At 41.8% G+C, this 21,242-nt stretch overlaps 1 protein-coding gene across 26 annotated transcripts in view; it reads right to left on the reverse strand.

The window, feature by feature from the left end:
- HDAC4 (histone deacetylase 4) overlaps nt 1-21,242 on the reverse strand; it is a 250,075-nt gene that overhangs the window by 71,456 nt on the left and 157,377 nt on the right. For all 26 annotated transcript variants that reach the window (XM_040560768.1, XM_040560759.1, XM_040560762.1 and 23 more), the window contains 3 exons: nt 18,756-18,877; nt 6,383-6,514; nt 3,385-3,497 (listed from right to left, as the gene is read on the reverse strand). In XM_040560768.1, coding sequence (XP_040416702.1) covers nt 3,385-3,497; nt 6,383-6,514; nt 18,756-18,877 — 367 coding nt within the window. The remainder of the gene's footprint in view (nt 1-3,384; nt 3,498-6,382; nt 6,515-18,755; nt 18,878-21,242) is intronic.

Consider the following 21,242-nt stretch of genomic DNA (forward strand, 5'->3'; position numbering starts at 1 on the left):
CCTGTGCAAGAAAAGCAAAGCCTCCTACAACTGTGTTTGTCACCTTTGTTAGACACGGGGCTGTGCTTTCAAATGTGGTCTTCAATGTGCCACAAACCTGCTGCTCATTCTCCCAGTGTCCAACCACATCTAAATTCCATAATTCAGCAAAGTCACTTAGTTTTCACATGACACTATGCAAAATTTCATCTGTAAAGTGATTTTTTTATTTCCCTTTGTCTTCTTGTGCCTTCATTAATGTCAGTCAAGCTTATTGAAAATATATTAAAGAGTAAATCTGTTTTTAAGATCTCAGTTCAAAATTTGCTGCCACAAAGGAGGAAATTGGAAAAAAGCATTTGCTGTTGAATGCTACCTGCTAAGGGCATATGATTGTGCATACCCACACATTTCTTTTTCCAAGTAATTTTGAACACCACTGGCAATTCTGCTTTAATTTAAGTAATACAAAGTGTTAGCATGCCACATTGAGAATAAGATAGTTATTGCCAGCAGAGTAATGAAATATTTTACTGATATCATAAACGAAACAAAACGACATCAATTTTCTCTTTGAACAATCAATACAGTGTAGTTGTGCCTCAAACTATCTCCTGGGGATTTGTTTTAAAAACAATGATGAGAAAAGTACAGCAGCTTGACATTATCAGCATATGATATTTAGCAGCATTATCATCACTTTAAATATACAGATCCCATCTATGGGTTATACACAAACATTTTTAGAATTGCACAGAAGAGAACAATTTCAGCAAGTACAATTTCTGTCTGTAATCGAGTACTTTTTATAGACTTGTATCAACTACAATGGCAATGAATATCATGTACCTTTCCAAGACAGAAAAAAACTTTAGATTTAAAAACACTATTTAAAAATAGATATTGCCTATTTTAAAGGAGGCAGAGAGCTCTAGTCTTTCTACACTGAAGGCAAGCACTTAAACTCGAATAACGAAGTACCATGTTCCAACATATCTGAAATGGTTTGGAGCCGACCTAGCAAACTAACAAGCAGAGACATATTTCTCATTTAAAATTAGAAAATAAAGCTAACCATGAAATACTTAAAGTTGGCAACGTTATTTTTTCATAAACATTTAAATATATACAATATGCAAAATTGGGAAAATGATAAAAGCCTGGTCAACTGGTATCAAAGAAATCTTAAACACCTGGGCTACAAGGTAACACTTCTTATACTAAAGAAGATTTCAAAGAAACCAAAATTCTCCCATGCCCAGCTTTTCCCAAAAAAACCTCTCTAGGCAAATGGATCAGCTAATATTACACAACACAAGATGCAAAGCCATTTCCCCCAGAACTATTGCAAAGGACTAGGACATTTAGCTAAGCCATTCAGATGCTGGGAGGAGAACAATTTGTGCAATGGGTTATCGATGTTCTGTTTGCCATCACATGGTGATGTACGTTTTCTTCTGTTTTGTGATGGAAACGATCCAATCTACTTTATGCAGCCCTGCACATCTCTAAAATTAAAACTAAATCCTTTGTATATTTTCCTAATTTTCCAAAAATCATGAAAAGGTGAAAAAGCTTTATACGTTCTTTTCAGGGAAATTACATGATTCCTCCTTTTTGTATAATTTTTTTTTTTGGAAATGATGCATGAAGTGTTGCTCTTTCAAAAACCTTAGATCAAGGAGCTTCCTTTCTTGCATGCAGTGGCATTACTGTGAGTTAGGCACTGCAGTACAGTTGCAAAAGAGGTAAAGGGAAGGTGGTTGTCTTTGACATTTTTGGTTTCAACTCCCAGTTATACATTTTGGTACTACATGGATTTTCTTCCAAATTGTCTGCACCCCTCATGCCTAAGCCTGCCTTACAAAATTGCTGCATTACTAGAAGTTGATCAAAAGCATTTTCTTACAGTTTGTGTCTGTGTCCATTTTATTAGGTATTGGGGGTCTAGTCACAGATAATTAGCTCAAATTATTTATTTGAAAAATTAAATGGTTAAGGAGAATGCTACATCTTCATATACACCTTCAGGACATAATACTGACTTGCAGGAACATTCCCATTACGTTTATATCACAAGGAACTGTCAAATCCAAACAATTCCATCATTAGCGCTTGGAAGTTTGACGTGCATGAAGTATAGGTATGATTGACAGCTGCTAAGCACTCATTCTCCTGGGGCTAACAGGAACGTACCTAAGACGTGCCCCCAGCTCAGCCAGGCTTCAGTTCTGCAAACCTGATAAACAACCCCACCTGTAACGTCTTTTCCCAGACCTCCTCCAACTAACAGACAGTGTGCATCTCAAAAAAACACATTTTTTCAGAACAGCTTCAGTTCCCAGTGTCAGGCGAAGATTCTAACTTACACTGTTTCAATCCTTACAATAATTGACTTAATCCTTTAAGGTCTACAATAAAGTGGATGGAGTTATGTGTTGGGTAAGTTGGCAGGGGAGAGGGTGGAGTACTAATGCAGGAAATATGCCTACATGCTACGCTACATTAGAAATAAAAATAAAGTGAAAATCCGTACAAACCTAGAAAGTGAAAAGGGCCTACATTTCTGCTGTAAGAAGTCCTTTTCAACTCTAAATGACAATTTGGGGAAAACAAGCCCAAGCTTGTTTTTACAGTCCTGATGTTAAGACAGACACTATATTCATGGGGGGAACTGCTAACGGCAAGCTGGGTAAAAGGAAATGCACCGGTGACATGACACAACCACCCTGGTCTTCTACACCTAAGGCTCTTAGTGGGAGCCAGTCAACACGGCCCACACCCCAAAATCTGCCTTTAGAAAAAGGGGGGCTTCAGTAACCCTGAACACAGGAGCTGCTCTGTTGAATCAATCTCCTCTTTGTCCAGCCAGATACCCTGCCTTTGACATCCGCAGGAGAAGTCTCAAGCGATGGTGAGAGCTTATGGGATTAAAAACTAGCACACAGTATCTGGCACCATGCTTCCAAATTCTGAGTGGGGAGGAAAAGGTTAAATCTGTTTCCTCTAATCCATTTCTGGTTTGGCTACACTTTTACTAACCTACTGCAAACAAGAAGTTCACCCTGTGTACGGTATAAGAGAACAAATGCCCCAAATTTTAAAATCCTTGTATTCATCCAGGAAATACTCTCAATGTTTTACAATGTCAAATCATTTTATTTTTACTCTCTACTCACGATAAAACCACTACAAGTTACCACAAGCAGCTTGAGAGCTGGCTCAAACTAGATTTAATAATCAGGTCTGCCCAGCTTGAGAGGTAAATTCCCCAAGCCCTCTCCAAGTCATGATCTGGGTTTTTTAGTGTGCTGCACACCGGTTTGTATGCCTAAATGCCTAGAACTCTGCGCAAACTGATTAGAAACCCAAGTGTTAAACTTAGAGAAAGGTAGGGCTCTGTACCTCTGCTTGAATACTCGTGACTGATCCCGTAATTCCATTCTCGGCGCTTATGTTATTGGAGCTGTTGTTTGGAGAGCTGGGACCAGATCCAGGAGCACTGTTGCATGCAGAGTCTAAAACACATCCAAAACCAACTTTTAGCATTACAAGCAATCTCTGAGATGATATTTAGACAGATAACAACCCCTCAAGTTTTGTTTTGGAGGAAGGCAACCCTCCTTCCCATCTCCCTTTTAAATCTTCACAGGGCTCTTAAGATACTGACAAACACACTTTCAAACAGCCTGTCCAAGTACCTACTTACCTGATTTATGTGTTAACCTCATGGGGATTTCTCTTATAGTGTATTAATAACGTTAAACACAATTGGAAGATGATAAAAGACAAGGAAACCTTACAGAGGCCAAACTGGAATATGCTGGATTGTCCTGTTTCATTTTTCTGGAGCGTTTCTCTCCCCCTTTAGTCTATAATACTAACGACTCCCTCTCACCACGAGTTGCTTCGGACATCCTGCTCGAATGACAAAGGAACCATCTCACTGTGGACGTTCTCCCATGCAGTCCTCAGGTGCATCTAGATTTACTGCAGGCACATGGCCAAAGCCGAGCCCTTACCCTGAGCTGGCACGAGAGCCGACCTCCACTTCCATGAAGAGGCACTGAGACTTTCCAGAGCAGGCCAGTGGGAGAGGCAAATTAAATCATTTTAAGAGTTTTAAAAGCTGCTTGAGTGACATGGGAACAGACAGACAGTCATAGTCATGGCTGAGCACCTCTCACAAAAATTCAGGCAAAACGACAGAGGGTCCAGGAGCAACTACTTTCAGGACACTGCCTTTTTTTTTGGTAGGTCTTCTCCACTCTTTCTCCAAGTGGGAGTAAAACACTTTCTCACTGGAAAGACCCAGTGCAGATTTAATGCCCCCAAATAATTCTGTTATCAGCTGAACACTCACAAAATCCTCTCAGCTTTGTATGTTTAATCAACACGTTCCCTGTGAACTCACTAACCAGAACCACAGAGTTGGCCAGCTTGAAATCAAAGCCTCCCCATTACTGAGGCAGAAATAACAACAAACAAAAAACAGCATATGAAATTGCAACAGCCAGAAAACTTCCCTCAGAAGGTCTCTCACCTGGTGCATGGCACAGCTTCCAGTGTTTCTCTTTTTCTTTTGGAAGGCAAATAACATTATTTTTTTTTTATTTCCTCCTTTCCAAGCACAGGATTTACCCAATGCCAGAAGAATCTCTCAGCAGCTGCAATGGTTCAGGCTGCAGCACTCGCCTAACTGCTCTAGGACACCCCAGTAGAAATAAAAGTCAATTGTTACAATTCCAGGGATTTTCATTTTAATCATTTCTTTTGTGGCATTATTCTGTATACACTGTTTTGTTATTTTGATTGTTGCAAGGACCTCCAGCAAAGTATCAAAGTTAAAAAAATAAATAAATACATATATTTTAAAAGCCTTGCTGCTATTTATTGGCTCTGCATTTGGGGAGGCTGCTTGTAATCTTGTAATCAAGAAAACTCAGCAGTGAGTAACACCCGACTGAGCACATAACACTGAACTTCTCCATGGAAAGCAACTTCAAGGGAGTCTAAAAATTTTGGAGAAATATTCTGACTGTATGGAAAGCATGTGCTTTTCTTTGGTACCACATCCTTAACTGCAACATATTAGATCTCACGTATAGTACCTAAAGATAGGAAAAGTACCCGGCACATTCAAACTGTGACTCTATGAAGATTTATTCTTCAGGGACTAAAAATATTTTCTCATCCTTGGAAAGGGAATGTTAAAAGTCCCCTCTTACTGTAACTGCTCTAACCAACATTCAAACCCTCTTCATGCCCACCCGTGCACCAAGAGCCAGCTACAAGCACGGGCACAGTTCACCTCCTGCTCATCTTTGCTCAGATATTTTCCTACCCAGGCTCCGGGCTGCCTTCCTGAACTAGATCCACGCTCAGTGAGAAGCAGCAGCTTCCACTGCCATTTCTGAAGGCATTGCTGGGATCAAGTGGTCAGACACTAGGGCCTGATTTATCCTAAAAGCCACGTGACATAGAGCGGTACATGAGGAATGAAGCAAATTCGATTTTCAGATCTGACATAAATTATGCATAGCTGTTGAAATCCATTTCCTCTGCAAACGGAGGGGCTCTGACACAGAGCAGTGCCTAGCTGCCCCCGGATGTCCCGAAGCCACCAGGCTCTCTAAGAGAGCTCACTTTGAGTTTGTGTGAATGATGACAGCATGCTTTCAAGAGGATATCAAAGTCTGAGAAAGCAGTCACGTAGTGGTACTTACACAGAGGCATCCCTAGATGGTGCTAAGAATTAACTTTATGGCAATCTATACAGTCTAGTTTACTCTGATTCCTCCTTACGAAATTTATTCCCAGAAGAATACTATTTTTCAACAAGAAACTGTCATATAAGTAGTCAAAAATACCAGCTACGTATATTAAATAAAAAAAACCTTACATGTTTTAAAACTTCAACATAATTACTTAACAAGGAACTGTGGCAATCTGCCCAAAGCCTAAAACATACCAGGGTTGTAAAGCATTTACTACTGGAGGAAGGCAGTTATGAGTTATGGCCTCCCCATGGATATTAGTAGAAGCACCTTTTGGAAATTTTATTTCTCTGCAACTTGTTGCTGAAGATCATAGAAATATTCAGGAAAAAACAGCACTCTGGTGGCATAGCTGCATCTACATGTCTTAAAAGTAGCTACAAAAGATGCTCATTGAGTTGGCAGTGCTGTCCCAGTAGATGGGTACCCAAGGACCTGCGCTGCTGGCACGCACCTGCGTCACCCACTGGTGAACTCCACCAACAGTATCAAGGTTTTTCCAACATTCAGAGGCACACAAGAGATCCAGACTGCAAAATTAACTAGATGCAGGAATTGTTTTTGGGAAGGGACACTTCATTGAGCTTGTGGCTGGCAGCACAACTTCTGTTGCCTACCCAACCTACCTGTGACATCCAGCGGGCGCTTCTTCAGAGCAGTAACCACCGGACCATCTTTTCTACGCAAGAGGGGGCTGCTCCGTCTTTCGGCAACTTTTTGCTTTAGTCTGGATCGTAATTTCAGGTTGGGTTCAGATGCTGAACAAAAAAAAAAAAAAAGGAAAAGCAAACGGTGTTTGAGTTAATATTACTTCAGTAGATTTTTTACTCAATGCAAAGGCTGAATTACAGTTCATCATTTGCAAAAGCCTAAACAAAATTAGTCATTCGATACCATATATTTGGAACAAAGACTTCTAAATATAATGAAAAGGTTCCAGCCTATGTATTATCTGAATTCACTGATAATGAAAGTCAGTGACATTTAAATTAAAAATAATAATCATCCTGCCGTGTTGTCTCTCTAATGACTGTGAACTCATTTGGGCTAGATCAGAGAGCACCACTCACACTCCCCAGTTTCCTGCCACTGCCCAACTTTCTTCCAATCCAGTGGTAGAACCTAACTTATGAGATCTAAAAATCAATACAGGAATCGGTGAGATGGCTGAGATGCTGCTGCTTGGTCAGCACGGAGCATCTTTGTGGGGCTGGGACACTATCTGTGATGTGTTGCTGAAATGGGCAGCCCCACACCCTTGGAGTCATCTGACCACAGCGTGAGCTGGCTCAGGGAGGTACACCAGAAAAGATGGGAAAAAAAGCAAAACAAAACAACAAAAAAGCAACCCATATCAAACCACACAACAAAAAAAAAAGGTGAATGTTTTCTCACTGGTTCAGCTCCCTGGAGCACCTTGCCTTGGGATCTGATGAGCATCAGCGTCAATTCAAGCAAAAGGGCATTAGAGTGTGGGCAATGCTAAAGCCAAGGCCAGGGCGGAGGTTTGTTTATTTGGGGAGATACTTGGTTACATCATCACAGCCACAAAATTAAACCATATCTAAAAACACATCAAATACTTCAAAAATTCAGGGCTGCCAAAAGTAGGTGTGCATCTATTTCCTGAGACCACAGTCTGACTTGCTTTGTGTACACCATACAGCTGAAATATCCTCTTAAATAGAAACTTCTGCTGTACCCAAATCCTTAGATTTCATTTCTCCAAAAGTCAAAGCAGAACTCCTGGGATCCCCTAATATCTTCGGGTTAATGACAACTGGCAACGCTGAACACGTTCGCACTGCACAGCTTATCAAGTTTTTATAAAGGTAATGAAGCCTTAAGTCAAGATTCCTCCTGTGAGATGATTTTCCCTGTAAACTTTGTGATCTCCTGAGTATACATGAAATATCTGCTTTAGTGCTTGAGGGCTCCTGACAGTTATGAGATTTGTGAACTGGCCCAATCTTCTCCATTCCTCAATCTCTTAACAACTCTGCAGCTTAATCCCTTTGAACCAGCAAATCCTGTGCTCTCACCATTAACTACCGATACACTCAGCTCTCTACGCTCCAGGGCCAATAATCTACATTTCTTTAGAAGACTTAAAATGGGGTTTACAAACTGATTTGAATTAACTAAGACTGGCTACAGATATATTTCCCTGCAGTTGGCTTTGACCACTAGGTCATGTAAAAGATCAAAACCAATCATGTTAATTGCAGGGCTCAAAAATCAGAAGCTGATGAATTCATGATCAAATGCTTAAAGTTAAGCCATCAAAACAGTTCTTTGATGAAACTTTTGGAAGGGGAAGAAAAAGAGCTTTTCATTACTGTTTTGGACAGAAAAATGCCAGCAAGAGATAAAGGAAGCACTAAAAAAAGTGTCAGATTCATCAAGATGATGCTTAAAATGCAGTACGACGTGCATTAGCAAAGGGGAGAATCATCTTATAGGACATTTACATATAAAATGGCAGGGGGCTAAATGTAAATCTGTCGTTTGCTTGGAGGACAAAATTAGAAGAGTGGACGAGACAAAATACAAGCATATACTCTGACTAGCTCCTTTATGAAATTCTCTTCAAAACAGCAGTTGCCTTAATATTTTTAAAGCAGTCTCTGGGCATGAGAACATTCAGTACCTCAGGCTGCATGCTTTAATTTATTTTTTAAAATTTTTGCAAGTCTTAAATTTTTGTAACCATCTAGATGCTCCGGTCAAGATCTTAAAGAATAAATGGGAATGTGTCACAGATAGATACTGATCCGTTCAATTTTAGATACGTTCGCACTGCCAACCAGCAAATGAAATACAAGCCTATGCCACAGCTGTTGAAAGGATCTGTCTTCTGACAAGGAAAAACATGACAATATAAATTGTACTTCAGTGCAAATTTCATTCATACGCAATTTATATCCTGCATGGTGCTCATCTGACGTATGCTTTCTGTTGGGAATAGACAAGTAATTGCATGGCTTTCAAGCACAGAGAATGAACTGATTGCAAACACCTTAAAAATCATCAGGAAGGACAGATCTGGGGATCACAGATTACCTAGCACTACCAGATATGTAATATCCCCATACATAGAGCCACAACAAAAAGTTCTTCCATGTAACAGGAAGGGAATGAACATAGAGAATCACAAACTTAAATGAGAAATCAGCTCAAGAAGTAGTTAGGGCCAAAGAGGCATATGATAATTTGCCAGACAGAAGTATTTTCAGGCGAAGTATTCTGTATACTCCTCCTTCGCTTCCCCAGCTGGAGGATCAAGCTTTCTTAAATAGACCAAAATGTCTATTTAAAGAACTACACATTATACACCCTGTCTTTGTCCTGTCATAGAACTGCAAGTTTTTCTCCCAAATATGATCTCAAATCTAATGTGTCATCAGGAACTCAGAGAGCATAATTCCTACATGCCTCTAATATGGCGTTATCTAATCCAAAGGAAGGGAATTAAACCACAGTACCAGCAGTGCAGAACAGCCTCAAAGAATTGTGTGCAGAACAAATTCAAAGAATTTCCATATATCATATTTCATAATAAAATACTTAGTTTTCAATACAGGCCTTTCCAAAACTCAGAACAATAATTCCAGCTTATTCATATGGTTTTTAAACTACTAAATAATAAAAAAATGTTTTTAAACTAAAGAGAGCTGTCCTTCAAAAGAATAAAGTATAGATTTGAGCAACACAACTATCAGTGCCAGACAGTCAACACAAGTTCATTTTTCTCTGAGGAACACCAATTCCACTAAAAACCTCTCGATACTCATCCTGTCAGGCCACATGTCCAGACAAAGTGTTGCTCCCCATGACTTCTATCTAGAGTAATTTTGAGAACTGTAAACTGAAATATAAAACTTGCTGGTCTTCTACATCTTAAGGTGGAGAAATCTTTTAAACAAACACTGTGAATTTATTAAAAAATCAGTTTGATTCCTGTTTAGCAAAGTAATGAAGCACAAGCCCAAGTCTGAGTCAGCTTCAGCAAAGCCTGTGGGATTTCTTAAGCAGTGACATACTTAATTTGGCCTATAATAAGGATTTATTCAAAGAATATTTTGTTTTTCTCCAAGTGAGTAAATTAATAACTAGAACATAAGCCAAAAGCTTCCCTAGTTTTCACAGGCTCAAACCCAAGATACCCCTCTTTTACTTCATTTATTGCAGCAGGACCCATGTAATCCAATTCTTCAACATTTATGTCATTCTCATTGTTTTCTTCCTGGAATTGCATCCACTAAGCCGCTGAACTAATCTGACATTAAGTCTATGCAAGTTAAAAACACAAAATCCTGAACAGAGTTTGCCCTGTTCCCATTACCCATCCACATCTATGAAAAAAAGCAAACAATGCACCACGAAAACTCTAATTCCAGTCCTTGTGTATGTTAATTTTGGGAGCTGGAGACTGAGAAAGGCTCTTATGCTTTTGTAATTATTTTTTTTTTTAGATTGCATACTAAGCCTCAGCAGCCAGGGGAAGACCAACACAATTACCTTGTCACTTTCCTAGAGTCTGGGTCACCCCACGACTAAATAAAGGAGAGGAAGAGAGAAACCTGTCTAAAGCAGGCCTTTGCACATACCAGAATTTTAATAAAGAAAAATTATCTTTTGTTTCACCAAGAGAGACCACAGGCTCTGCGATTTAGCATTTGCTTCCTGCTGTGTGACTTCTTTCCTCCCCTGCCTGGCTATTTCTCCACGTGCACATCGTGGACTCTCCCCTCCAAAAATACTGGATCCTGGCCTAGCTAGTCAGGAGGAGAAGAATATGGTCCTTGACAAATGTACCCAGGGGAGACAGGCACCACAGGGCACAAATAGCAGGTGAAAATTCCCAAACTGGAAAGGAAAATGAGAACAAGACCTAGTCTTCTGCAGAAACAAACTCTATGTTTATGTGCTAGGTACCATGATAGATAGCATGACCTGAAATAATACATCTTGGAACACAGATGCAACATTAGAAAGGGCTAGATAAATGGTATTTGCTGGGTTTTCTTTCTTTTTCACCTAGCCCTGTGTTGGCATGAGCACTGTTTAAGAGCTCTGTGGAAAGGCTATTTTTTGTATTTATGGAAGACCATGTCCTTAAAATGAAAACTTATTAAAAGCTAATACTTGGCATTTTTCATGCTCAAGTTTAGTAGTCTCAGCATCTAAGCAGCAGAAAGGAGGTTTTAACACCCATTAAACTGAGCACATGATGTTCACACTTTTTACAGCTTCGCTATCATTTGCTTGCCTGACTACAGAAACACGCAAAATGGCAGCATAACTGAGCACCACTAAGGTTTCCATTGTGAATAGCCAAAACTGGACTAGAAAAACAAACATGTGGAAATGCCACATCTTGTCTCTGCATTTAGACTTGGAAAGAAGGACAGCAACTCTGCAGTCTTCAAAGTATTATCCGTAAAGAAAGACAAGAGATGTGGAAGGGGATAAAGAATGGAAAGAGAGGAGAGAATGAAGCCCTCCAAATGAGTTTCTCCAGTGAGGTGTTTAAAACAACACTGAGCTCTGCAGAGGGGAAAGAGAAGAACTTGGAATTCCTGTCCAGCCCAGGAAACCTGCAGTGCCTGCAGCAGATGGGGCTATGAGCTGCCTCAGCACCAGGGCAGGGAGCAGCTCCACAAACCAGGGGGATCGCAGTGAGTGACCCATGGCGGCCACAGCTTTTGGGGGCAATCTCCCCATATATATTTCTCCCCAAAATAGCCCTGCAGACATTTTAAACTCAAGAACTACACTGACTTTAACTAAAATGTAACTTGCTAATGTATAAAAGCCCAAGGTGGGACAAAGCACGCAGTGTTGCCCCTGTCACCCAAAATCAGTGGCTCTCGGCCCAAGCCAGCGCTTGTCCTTCAGCTGGGACCTGCTCTGCACACCAGCGCTCTGGGTTTCAGCTCGGTGACTCACTCAAAGGTACCACTCCAGGTGCTGTTCATGCGATGCGTGTGGTCAAAGCTGTCCCACAGAAGACAGGCACGTGGCCATCATGCCTTGGCACACACTCCGGGCTCAGATTTGCTTCTCCTTCCTGCTACAGGCTGTGTCCCAAAAGCCAAATCACTCAGCTCTGGACAGAACAAACCTAGTCACATAAATATATTTCTTCCAGAAGCACTTCCAATGAAAGTCTCTGCTTTACCCCTTCCGAACCCCAGCACTCATGCTAGAAGTGCACCTGAGATGTTTTAGCAGAGCTCCTGAGGGGGCAGTTGCTCCTTTTGCGTCTTGGTAAAGCTCAGTGCTGCCCATGGAGCACCACAGCTGCCACTGGCACCAAGGAAAGAGAGAGGGGCGATGAATTCCCTAGCATGCTTTTAGATGTGACTGTCAGAATAAATGGAGAGAATAAAGAAAGCATTTGCTGCTCCTCCAGCTGCGCTTAGGTTTGTTCTGGTCTCTGAAATGTCAATGGTCTGGTCTGAAGAGCTATTGTGTAGCATCACGGTAATAAGTGATTTTTGTCTTTATTAAGTTATTTTTGGATTAAAGAGACTGACGTTCTCCACTTGGAGCAGGAAACGATATTTATAACAATACAGATTTATCATGCAGGTCAATGCCTCCGCTCTGCAGAGCGGGCCCCAGGGCAGCGCGTGGGTCTGCGGACGCAGCGGGCCGCCCAGGAGCACCGGGCCTCCGACCACGTCACCCGGGGGACAACGTGGGTGGGAAAGCAAGGATGCTCTCAAACTTGAGTGACACTCCATGCTGTACAGAGCTCAAAGATTTTCTCTAAATTATACTCCCACATGACACCGGGATTTCAGCCTACTCTATTTTCCTCTAAACAATCTTTGTCATAAAACAAACCACTTAAAACATTCCGATAATCGGAACCAACTCGGAGAGGTATTGTGCCTTTCTTGATAAATGCAAAATTTAATTATTGACAAATCCTTTCATTTTTCCCTTTTGCTTCTTTTAAACACAAGTTCAGAACAATTTCACCTGCATAGCTGCAAACACTACTCAAACAACCCTGTGCTTCTGCAACTCTGCAAGGAAATCAACAGCATCTCGGGATGCTGGACGCTTTCCTCCCTTAGGCTCCTCTCCTTTGAACAGAAGCAGAAGGGCACTAGCAAACAGGAGATGGTTATTTCCAGTGCGTGGGCTCCCCACCATGAGGCTACTAGTACACACGGTGCAGGAGCGCTTGTCTGTGCGGCCTGGCAGGGACAGGCCATGCTGCGGCCTGTGACGGGCAGGGAGTGAAGGGGAGCCTGCAGCCCAGGCACATCTCGCCATTGCCCATCTAAGAGATGGGGCTTAGGAAGTTGCTGTTCATAATCTGCTGATGCTTGAACCACCCAGAACATCGGCCTTTCCTGTTTCTTTCAGGAGGCTGGTGCCTGAAAGCTGAAGTGGTTGCTGGGATCATCAGCACGGGCAAAGCATTTGTCAGATTCCCTCTGCAGTAGGTCCCAAACACTGGCGAAATTCAGGAGAACTACTGGCCATCGTGGCTCTCCCACCAGCAGATGTACCAGAGTCTGCCCCTCTGTGCTAGCTACAGGGAAGCATGAGGAGCAGTTTTCACGTTGCTGCATCACTTTACTCCTTGAGGGAAGTCGCTGCAGCAAAGGAGTGCAGAAGCCACGGTCTAATGATGCTGAGCTAAAAACTTCTCCTTGGAACTTTCCTGACAGTTTTTAACTGAGTGGGCTGTGAAGGTTAAGGACAGCTTGCTTTTACCACAAGCCCCAAGACACAGTACTTGACCTATAACCAGTTCTCCTTTGTCTGTCACGACTTGAGCAGAAGGCAAGAGACATTGCTGGGAATGGAGGTTTTTGGGTAGCAGGCTTGTTTTTTCCTGGTCCCCAGAGAAAAGTAGCTGAAAGAGGAGTCTATGACACTTTCTAGTTGTCATTTCTCCCCAAGTACATACCACATGCATGCACATCCTCATTTACTATCTAGCCAGGAAATTCAGAGACAGATACTTGCCAAAGATGTCTTTGTAAGCTCCCAGTCTGGCATTAAATTCAGACTAGCTTTGGAAATAGTGGAAATTCACACCCTGAGATGCTATCCCACGGTTCTGCAGTGAAAACATATTTGGGACCACAGGAATCCTTGCCTCCTTAAAATCTTCATGCCCATCAACATCCCGATCTGCAGCCGGCTGTGACACTAGAGGTAAAGGAAAAGGCAGGACCCAGAGCCTGCAATGCTTCACAAAACAGGGGCAGTAGCTGCAGGACCCCTAGGCCAAGTAGCCCCAGGAACTGAGCCAAATACTCCCAACAAACAGCTGCCCCTCGCTCTTGGTGGATGCAGGAGGTCTCCTTCTGGTCAATGAACCATGGTGGCTTGGCAAGTGCCAGGGCATTGATACGCACAAAGGACAAAACGAAAAAGAGCACATTTTTGATAACATCAGCTTCATCAAAAATCCTGACTTCCCTGACAGATTAAGGTCTGTCAGGAGAAAGGTTTGAAGACCAGCAGCCAGCTCAGGGCAAAAGAACCAAGCAGTAGAAAAGGCACAGATCTCTCCCACCTGGGTACGAGGAGGGCTGAAGGATGGTGGCTGTCTTGGGAAACATTTGCTTTATCCAACAGCAGGAGCAAAAACATGTCGAGACCTGAGCCCGCTTCACAGCCTGTATGGATGATTCCTACAGATGCAGCCACATTTACACGTACAGCTTCAGAGAGCATCTTTTATGAGTGGTTCAAATAAATGGATTGTTTTCCTCACGTTGGGGTCAGGTTTAAATAGAGATACACAGACAGGGAAACGTTTCCAGTTAATGCATCCCAGTGAGCTCAATGTGTGTTGGCCAGGCGATTCTAGCAGGTGCTGAGTTTGGCAAAACTACTGATTTCAATGACAACTAATTGAAAAGCTATGGCTTTCGTTAGAAATCCTGATTAGTTGTCAAGTCCCAGTGAACGGCAGGAATCCTGACTCTCTCTCTTTGCAGGAGCAAGTAGGAAAGCTAGTGTCTGACAGGACATGGTCCAGCCCCGCATAGGATGTTTAGAAACAAACAAACAAACAAAACTTTTGCAATCAAGAGGAAAAGCAAACAGTCCTCTTCAGGCTTCTATGAATCATGATGATACGTTGGTCATTTCAGCATTCTAATTGAGAGCATATTTTAATAAAACCACTGATCAAACTCTAAAAAGCAGGAAACACCATAACAAACCTTGTTCCTGGGGAGAAAATAAGGCTTCCATATTCTTTGAAAAACAGAACTGAAAAGCTGCATTAAAAATAACTTCGGCAACTTCAGCGAAACTGTTGACAAACAACTCTTGAGGTTATCAAGCCAGCTACAAAAGACTCCAGAGGTTCTCCTACAGGGTCCCAGTACACAGCACAGTGAAGCCTCACTAAATGTGGAATACACCAAACTTGACTTGGGAGCAGAAAAGGTCACTTTTATTTTCCCCTCTTGATAGCTGTTGGGAAAATGCATGCACTAGGGGAAGTCTGTATATATATAGTAAAGGAAACTACTGATGGGGAAGTAGAAAATCTTTGTATTAAGTTATTTAAAGCAAAAGGAGAAAAATGAACTGTTCTCAGTTCAGTTAAAAAAGGGAAAGCCCCGAAGAGTTTAGATAGAGGGAACTAAGTAAAATGCATCCCACAGCCAGACTAAGAGCGGGATTCAAGCAATTAGTAACTGTACCAGTCAGCAGCCTCGCAGTACAACAATTTCATGCAGAAACCAAACAGCCAAGAAACTGGAACATAATTTGGTAAAACAAATCCGACAGGGTAAGATTTCAGGGGACACGATGCATTAGGAACACGTTGCAGGTGTTTACTGCTTCGCATGTTGAATGTTTTCAAGCACTCTTAAGGCATTATTCATGCACACATCTACTTTTACACAAGTGAGGGTGGCCAGCTAACCATGTCTCTTACGCAACATTCACACTTGAGCGTTAGACTGGCAAGTTATTGCCAAGTGTGCACAGAGGGATAAGTATAATCTGTTCCATGTCACGATGCTTTAAACAATCAGACAGTAAAGAAAGGTAGTATTTTTAAAACCCAGTGCAATTACATGTTTATTCTTCCTGAACAATTTCTCAACATGCAGGACATGCTGCCAACTCCAAAAACGCACCGTAGAAGAAATGATCGCTCGAACTGCCTTCCCGCAGCGCCCCGAGTCCCCCCGTCCCTAACAATGATGTTGGGTGGATTCCAGTTCTGGTAATCAGAACTGTATTGTGATGGACTCTGTTATTTGAACTGCAAATATTTAATCTAATTTAATAAAATTGGACTACATGATATGGTGGTTTTAAATTACAAACTCAAAGCCAGAGTTTTGACTGGTGCCAAAAATCTGAAAAGCTCACTCGTAATAAAAAACTTTATTTAGGATGGGCTCCAGCCTTCCCTGCCTTTTGTTTACACCAGACTGTTCAGAAGTCTTTCTTCTCCAAGCAACTTAACATTCTTGGCAATGGGATTTCTGCAGGATATCTTTGTGCCAGAGACTGAAGTGCTGTTGCATTGAAAGGAAAATAAAAGAAAAAAAAAATCCCCCCTGAACCTTGCAACCTGAACTTGTATGTATTGCATACCGATCTCCAAAAGATTAATGCCAATGCCCACAAAAAAGAAGCATCAGTGTTCTGGAAAAACAAAATCAGCTAAGTATCTTCCTGTTTTAAAATAACAATGATTTTTAATAATGCTATTAGATACATTTATCATCCTTAATTCACCCTGTCTGACAGGGCTTTTATCAGCCAGAGTCTTGTTCGGAACTCAGTCTGGGAAACAGAAAAGGGGCATGATGTGAAGACACTCTTTCCTTTTTCCTGCAGAAACACACTGTTAGAACATTTGGAGTGAGATGGGCAACCTATCCTCAAACTAAAACTGACAAGGAAGGACCCCTACATTGATGAGAAAGGGAGTTTTTTTGATCAAAGACCTTTTATGCTGTGAGGGTGCTAACACACATTCCCTGGAAATGGAGCGCCTGGTTTCGAAAGGAATAGAAAGAGAGCTAAAAAGTCCTTAGAATCATGCTGTCCACAGGCCCTATGCAACGGGTACGATGCCAAGGGATGCTTCCTTGTGTGGAAATGTTGTGATTTCCCAGAGGAGGCTGAAAGCCTTCAGCAGAGCAGAAGTGAAAGGCATCAGGCGTTGCTAGCAGCCCAGCAGTTTCTCCTGCCAGGCAGGCATGTATGCAAAGCACATCTTTGTGCTTTGACGGCTTTAGAACTGAAGGAAGTCTCCTTTGAGGGCAGTCCTCCACCAGCGCTCACCCTCCCTATGAAAGGCCAAGTCCTGAAGCCCAGACAGCGTCTCTTCGGCTGTCCCAGGCACTGATGATGCAGCAACGTCTGCTGCACCTAACATGGTGTTCGGTCTGTCATTATCTAGAAGCAGAGATTAGAGGATGCCCTGTCCTTCAGCAAATCCTGTTTTCTAAGCTCTGCCTTTGGAGTCCTCCAGAAAGGGCTCGCTTTCTTGCCAGCGGTCCCAACTACCCCAAACAAAGGCACAGGGTGTGCACAGGAAGAACAGAAGAACCTCCATCCTGCGAAGGGCTTGCCTTTTTTTAGTTGATTCTTGTGCAGCTGAAGTGTCTGGCACCTGCCACCCAGCTCACCCTGGTGACAGGGAAGACCATCTACTGCACAGCAGCCAGGAATTCATCCACAGGTCCATCCAGCAGGACAGGTGCTATGGTCCAGAAAGAGAAGCTCACCAAAAGCTCTTCTAAGGCACAGAACTGGGAAGCAGGAGGCACAGGGCAAGAGTGCAGAGGTTTATTTTTTTCTTGTCAGATGGTAGAAGGAAATAACCCACCTTCACAACAATTTATAGAGATAATGAGAATTGTGTTGAAACATTCACTCTATGTGAAAAACCTGCTCTACTTTTAACTATTAGGAGAAGAAATTGTTGTGAGGAAATGGGGGTGCAGCCAGTTCTTTGGAACTGATAGGGCAGCTAATTTGAGCAAAGGCACCAGAAAACCCATAGGGAGGTTTGGTTAACATTTCATCACCGTTCTTTACTACAAGGATAACACACTTTTTGACTATCAGTGCTCACCCCTGCACGTTTGAAGATCCACAAAGCATACCTGAGAAACACCTAGGCAACACATGCAGAACATGTGAAGTTGAATTACACCTCTGCTTTCCTCTTAACCCTATTCCATCCTCCAGTGAAAGATTTTTCCTGTTCTGAAGCAACTTCCAACACACAGCACTGTCTGCACCATCCGTGCGAGCAGCAGTGCTCCCCAGATTGGGGTGAGCTCCTCGAAGTTTAGCTGTTCCCCGAAGGAAGCTGCTGACGATCACAAGTTTGCAGGCTTAGAAGCTGAGGCTGTGTTGGCTTAGGCATGTGATATGGAGCTGAGGACCATGGCCAACCAAAACAAACTGGTTTACATAATATATAGCTGAGAAATAACTGACCTGCTTAGCCACCATGCAGAGAAAAACCTAACTGAGAAATAACTGTCTAGGTGTGAACCAAAACCCTTGCAGGAAGTCCCTACGCTTTGACTGGCAGAAACATTTTTATTTATTTTAAATATAAACTTGTATATAAAATGCAAATCCCAGAAGAAATGAACTTTTCTTGGTACTTTTCTCACTCAGCAAAACATACTTTGACTTCAGACACGCAGATCTCTGTATTAGTTCTGACTTCGTGAAAACATCTCACAAACTTTGACACACAACGAAGCTGTCTTCTGCATGTAGCTTTGCAAGCCTGCACACCCAAAGCAATCCCAGGCTCCCTCTAACACTGCTCACTCAGTGACAGCTGAAAGGGGGAGAGGGAGAACAGGGTGGAGTGAGTGCTTCTTAAATAAATCACTCCATGAAATACAGCTTTTTGGTTACACAAGTTTTGTGTTTTTTTTTTTTCCTTTTTTGAAATAAGGGCAACATGTCACAGTAAAGACAGTAGGTAGCGCAGAAAATCAATGTGAACATTACCTGTTTTTCTCAGTGGGAAGTCATCTTTGGAATCGTACATCCCCAGGACAGGGTGATTGTAGGTGCCGGATACGCCGCTTTGGGGTGGGGAGCTCTGGTCCAGAGAGCTGTGCTGTGTCTTCCTACACAGATGGAAAGAGAAAGAGAAGGGGGAAACTTTACCCAAGTGAAACACAGAGGGAATGAAAGCAGCTTCACCTTCTCTGCTCCACTGTGAACAACAAAAAGGAAAATCTCTTGGTACTAGCTTTCTCATTCTAGGCACTCATGCTAAAAAGAACTAAAAGATCGTCTGAAGTCTAATATACAGAGAGGTAACTAAACGTATGCTTAATTTTCAGCATAAGAATTATCCCATTGAGCAAGGCACAACTCATTAAGGTATTTAACCATAACTTCAAGCATGTACTTGAGCTGGGTTTTGATAAGTTATATCCTTGAAGCTAAGCATGGGTGTCGTTATTCCCCTCAACCACAGCACGAATGAACAATTTCCCTTCACTAAATAAAACCCTGAGAGAAACCCTAAGGATGAAATAAAACCAAAGGATGAGCACATTAGGGGCCAAATATGTAAGCTGGGTAACAGCAACCATAGGGTGTCTTCTGCCTTGTGCTTCGCTGTATCCTCACCCAAGCACTTCACAGTGATAGGGCCAAAGTACTCAACACCCTTCCAGATTAACTTGTAGAAGCTGATAATTTAGAGCTTTGTTTGAGCAGGCTGCTTGCTGGAAGTAAATCACACGCTGTTTGCTAAGGATATTAAATAATGAAAGAGTTTTCTAAACCTCCTACCAGCTTGCTGGCTGCATCTTTCCTACTTAATGACTTGTGTCCAGCTTTGCCATTTCTCAGGAGCTCTTTGAACCCCGATCAGTACAGACTTCTGGAAATCTCCAGACTTTTTACGTTAGCAGATTAGCTACATCAACAGAATAACTGACTTAGTAAGTGATACAGATACAGGTGACAGCCATGCAGCTATCAAACAATTTTACATTTTAAGTTCAAATAAACAGAACTTAAACCCTATTTTACTTCTTTAAATGATTAAACAATATGGGACAACACCAAGCAAGCACTTCACCAAAAGAAGTGAAGATTTGAAATTCTACATTGTTTAATAATCAGGCATTCTTGGAGACCTTGATTAAAATATTCTGCTATAAAAGGTTCTTTAAGGACCAAAAATGAGCCATTTGAAAATTATACCAATTCATCCAATTCCTTGAACAGTACATTTTGAAAGCTCAAATCAGAGGTAGGCTGTTTGATGAGTATTGTATCAATTCCAATACAAGTTATACCCTTCAAAATATAAGGGACTAAAAAAATACCAGGAAACTGCATCAATTTTTCTACATGATTGTTACAAAAACCTCTGAAAAGTTTATTCAAATATCTACATCAAGATTCTCATCCCAACAGTTCTTACCAAGCAGTATGATTCACTGTGGTTTCCTAATCCTCCCCCCTTTATATTCCTAACTTCTCTGTAAACACAGGCTAAATAATTTTTGTCCTCACTCTGTTGTATTATAAGTTAGCATTCACACACATCTATGCATGTACTTTTTTACATTCGCACCAATAAATGCCCACATGCACACACAGTTTAATCATCACCTGAAATCAAAACAGAACCAAACTGAAAAATATTTGAATCCCTACCGAAAACAGAAGTCGCTTTCTCTGCCCAGATCTGCTCATACCATAGGAAGGCTGCACAGAGAGATGTTTCACAAACAGGAAGCCCAGGCTCTGCAAGCCAAGAGCCCTCAAACCCACCATGTCACACAATGGCATTTCTGCTCTCGCCTATACAAGCAATAAGACTTTTCTTTTTTTTTCTTCCCCCCCCCCCCCCCCCCTTTTTTTTTAAATCATGACTTAAGCTGAACAATCATGTACATTGAAGCTATTTTCATCACTTTGTTAGGGAATGCGCAGGAACTCAAAGGGCCTGTTTAGATGTGCTTTGGAGTTGCTGAATGACAGATATTTAACTCTGCAAACACGAATACATTATGTTGCTCGAGGACTGGGATCCAACACTCTACACTGCTTCGAGCAAAATGCACTGGTCTGCATGCCTGTTCAAGAATTTCAGAGGTCTTGAAAGAGATGAAATTGTATACTAAATCGAGTTTGCAGGCATTCCTGGAAGTACATACCTTCACATAACACATTCCCTGTTCTTTGCGCTGTGAGGTCCTTCAAAAACCTACGCACACAGCAAAGCATGCGTGACACTTCAAACACATTCATGCAATGTAAACTGAATATATATTCAAACATATGTATCTGTGCTAGAATGCTTTCTGTACAGAGAATGCCAACATCCATGTACGCTGGAATAATTTAATGTGTAATTATCTCTCTCTATCTTCTTAACATGCAAATACTCAGCTAAACTCCCTTTCATGATTGTTACTGTGTTGAGTAGCTACTTCCCAAGCGCATTTCTGAAAACTTCCTAGGGAA

The sequence above is a fragment of the Cygnus olor genome, chromosome 6 (genome assembly GCF_009769625.2).
Source record: "Cygnus olor isolate bCygOlo1 chromosome 6, bCygOlo1.pri.v2, whole genome shotgun sequence".
NCBI lineage: Eukaryota > Metazoa > Chordata > Aves > Anseriformes > Anatidae > Cygnus > Cygnus olor.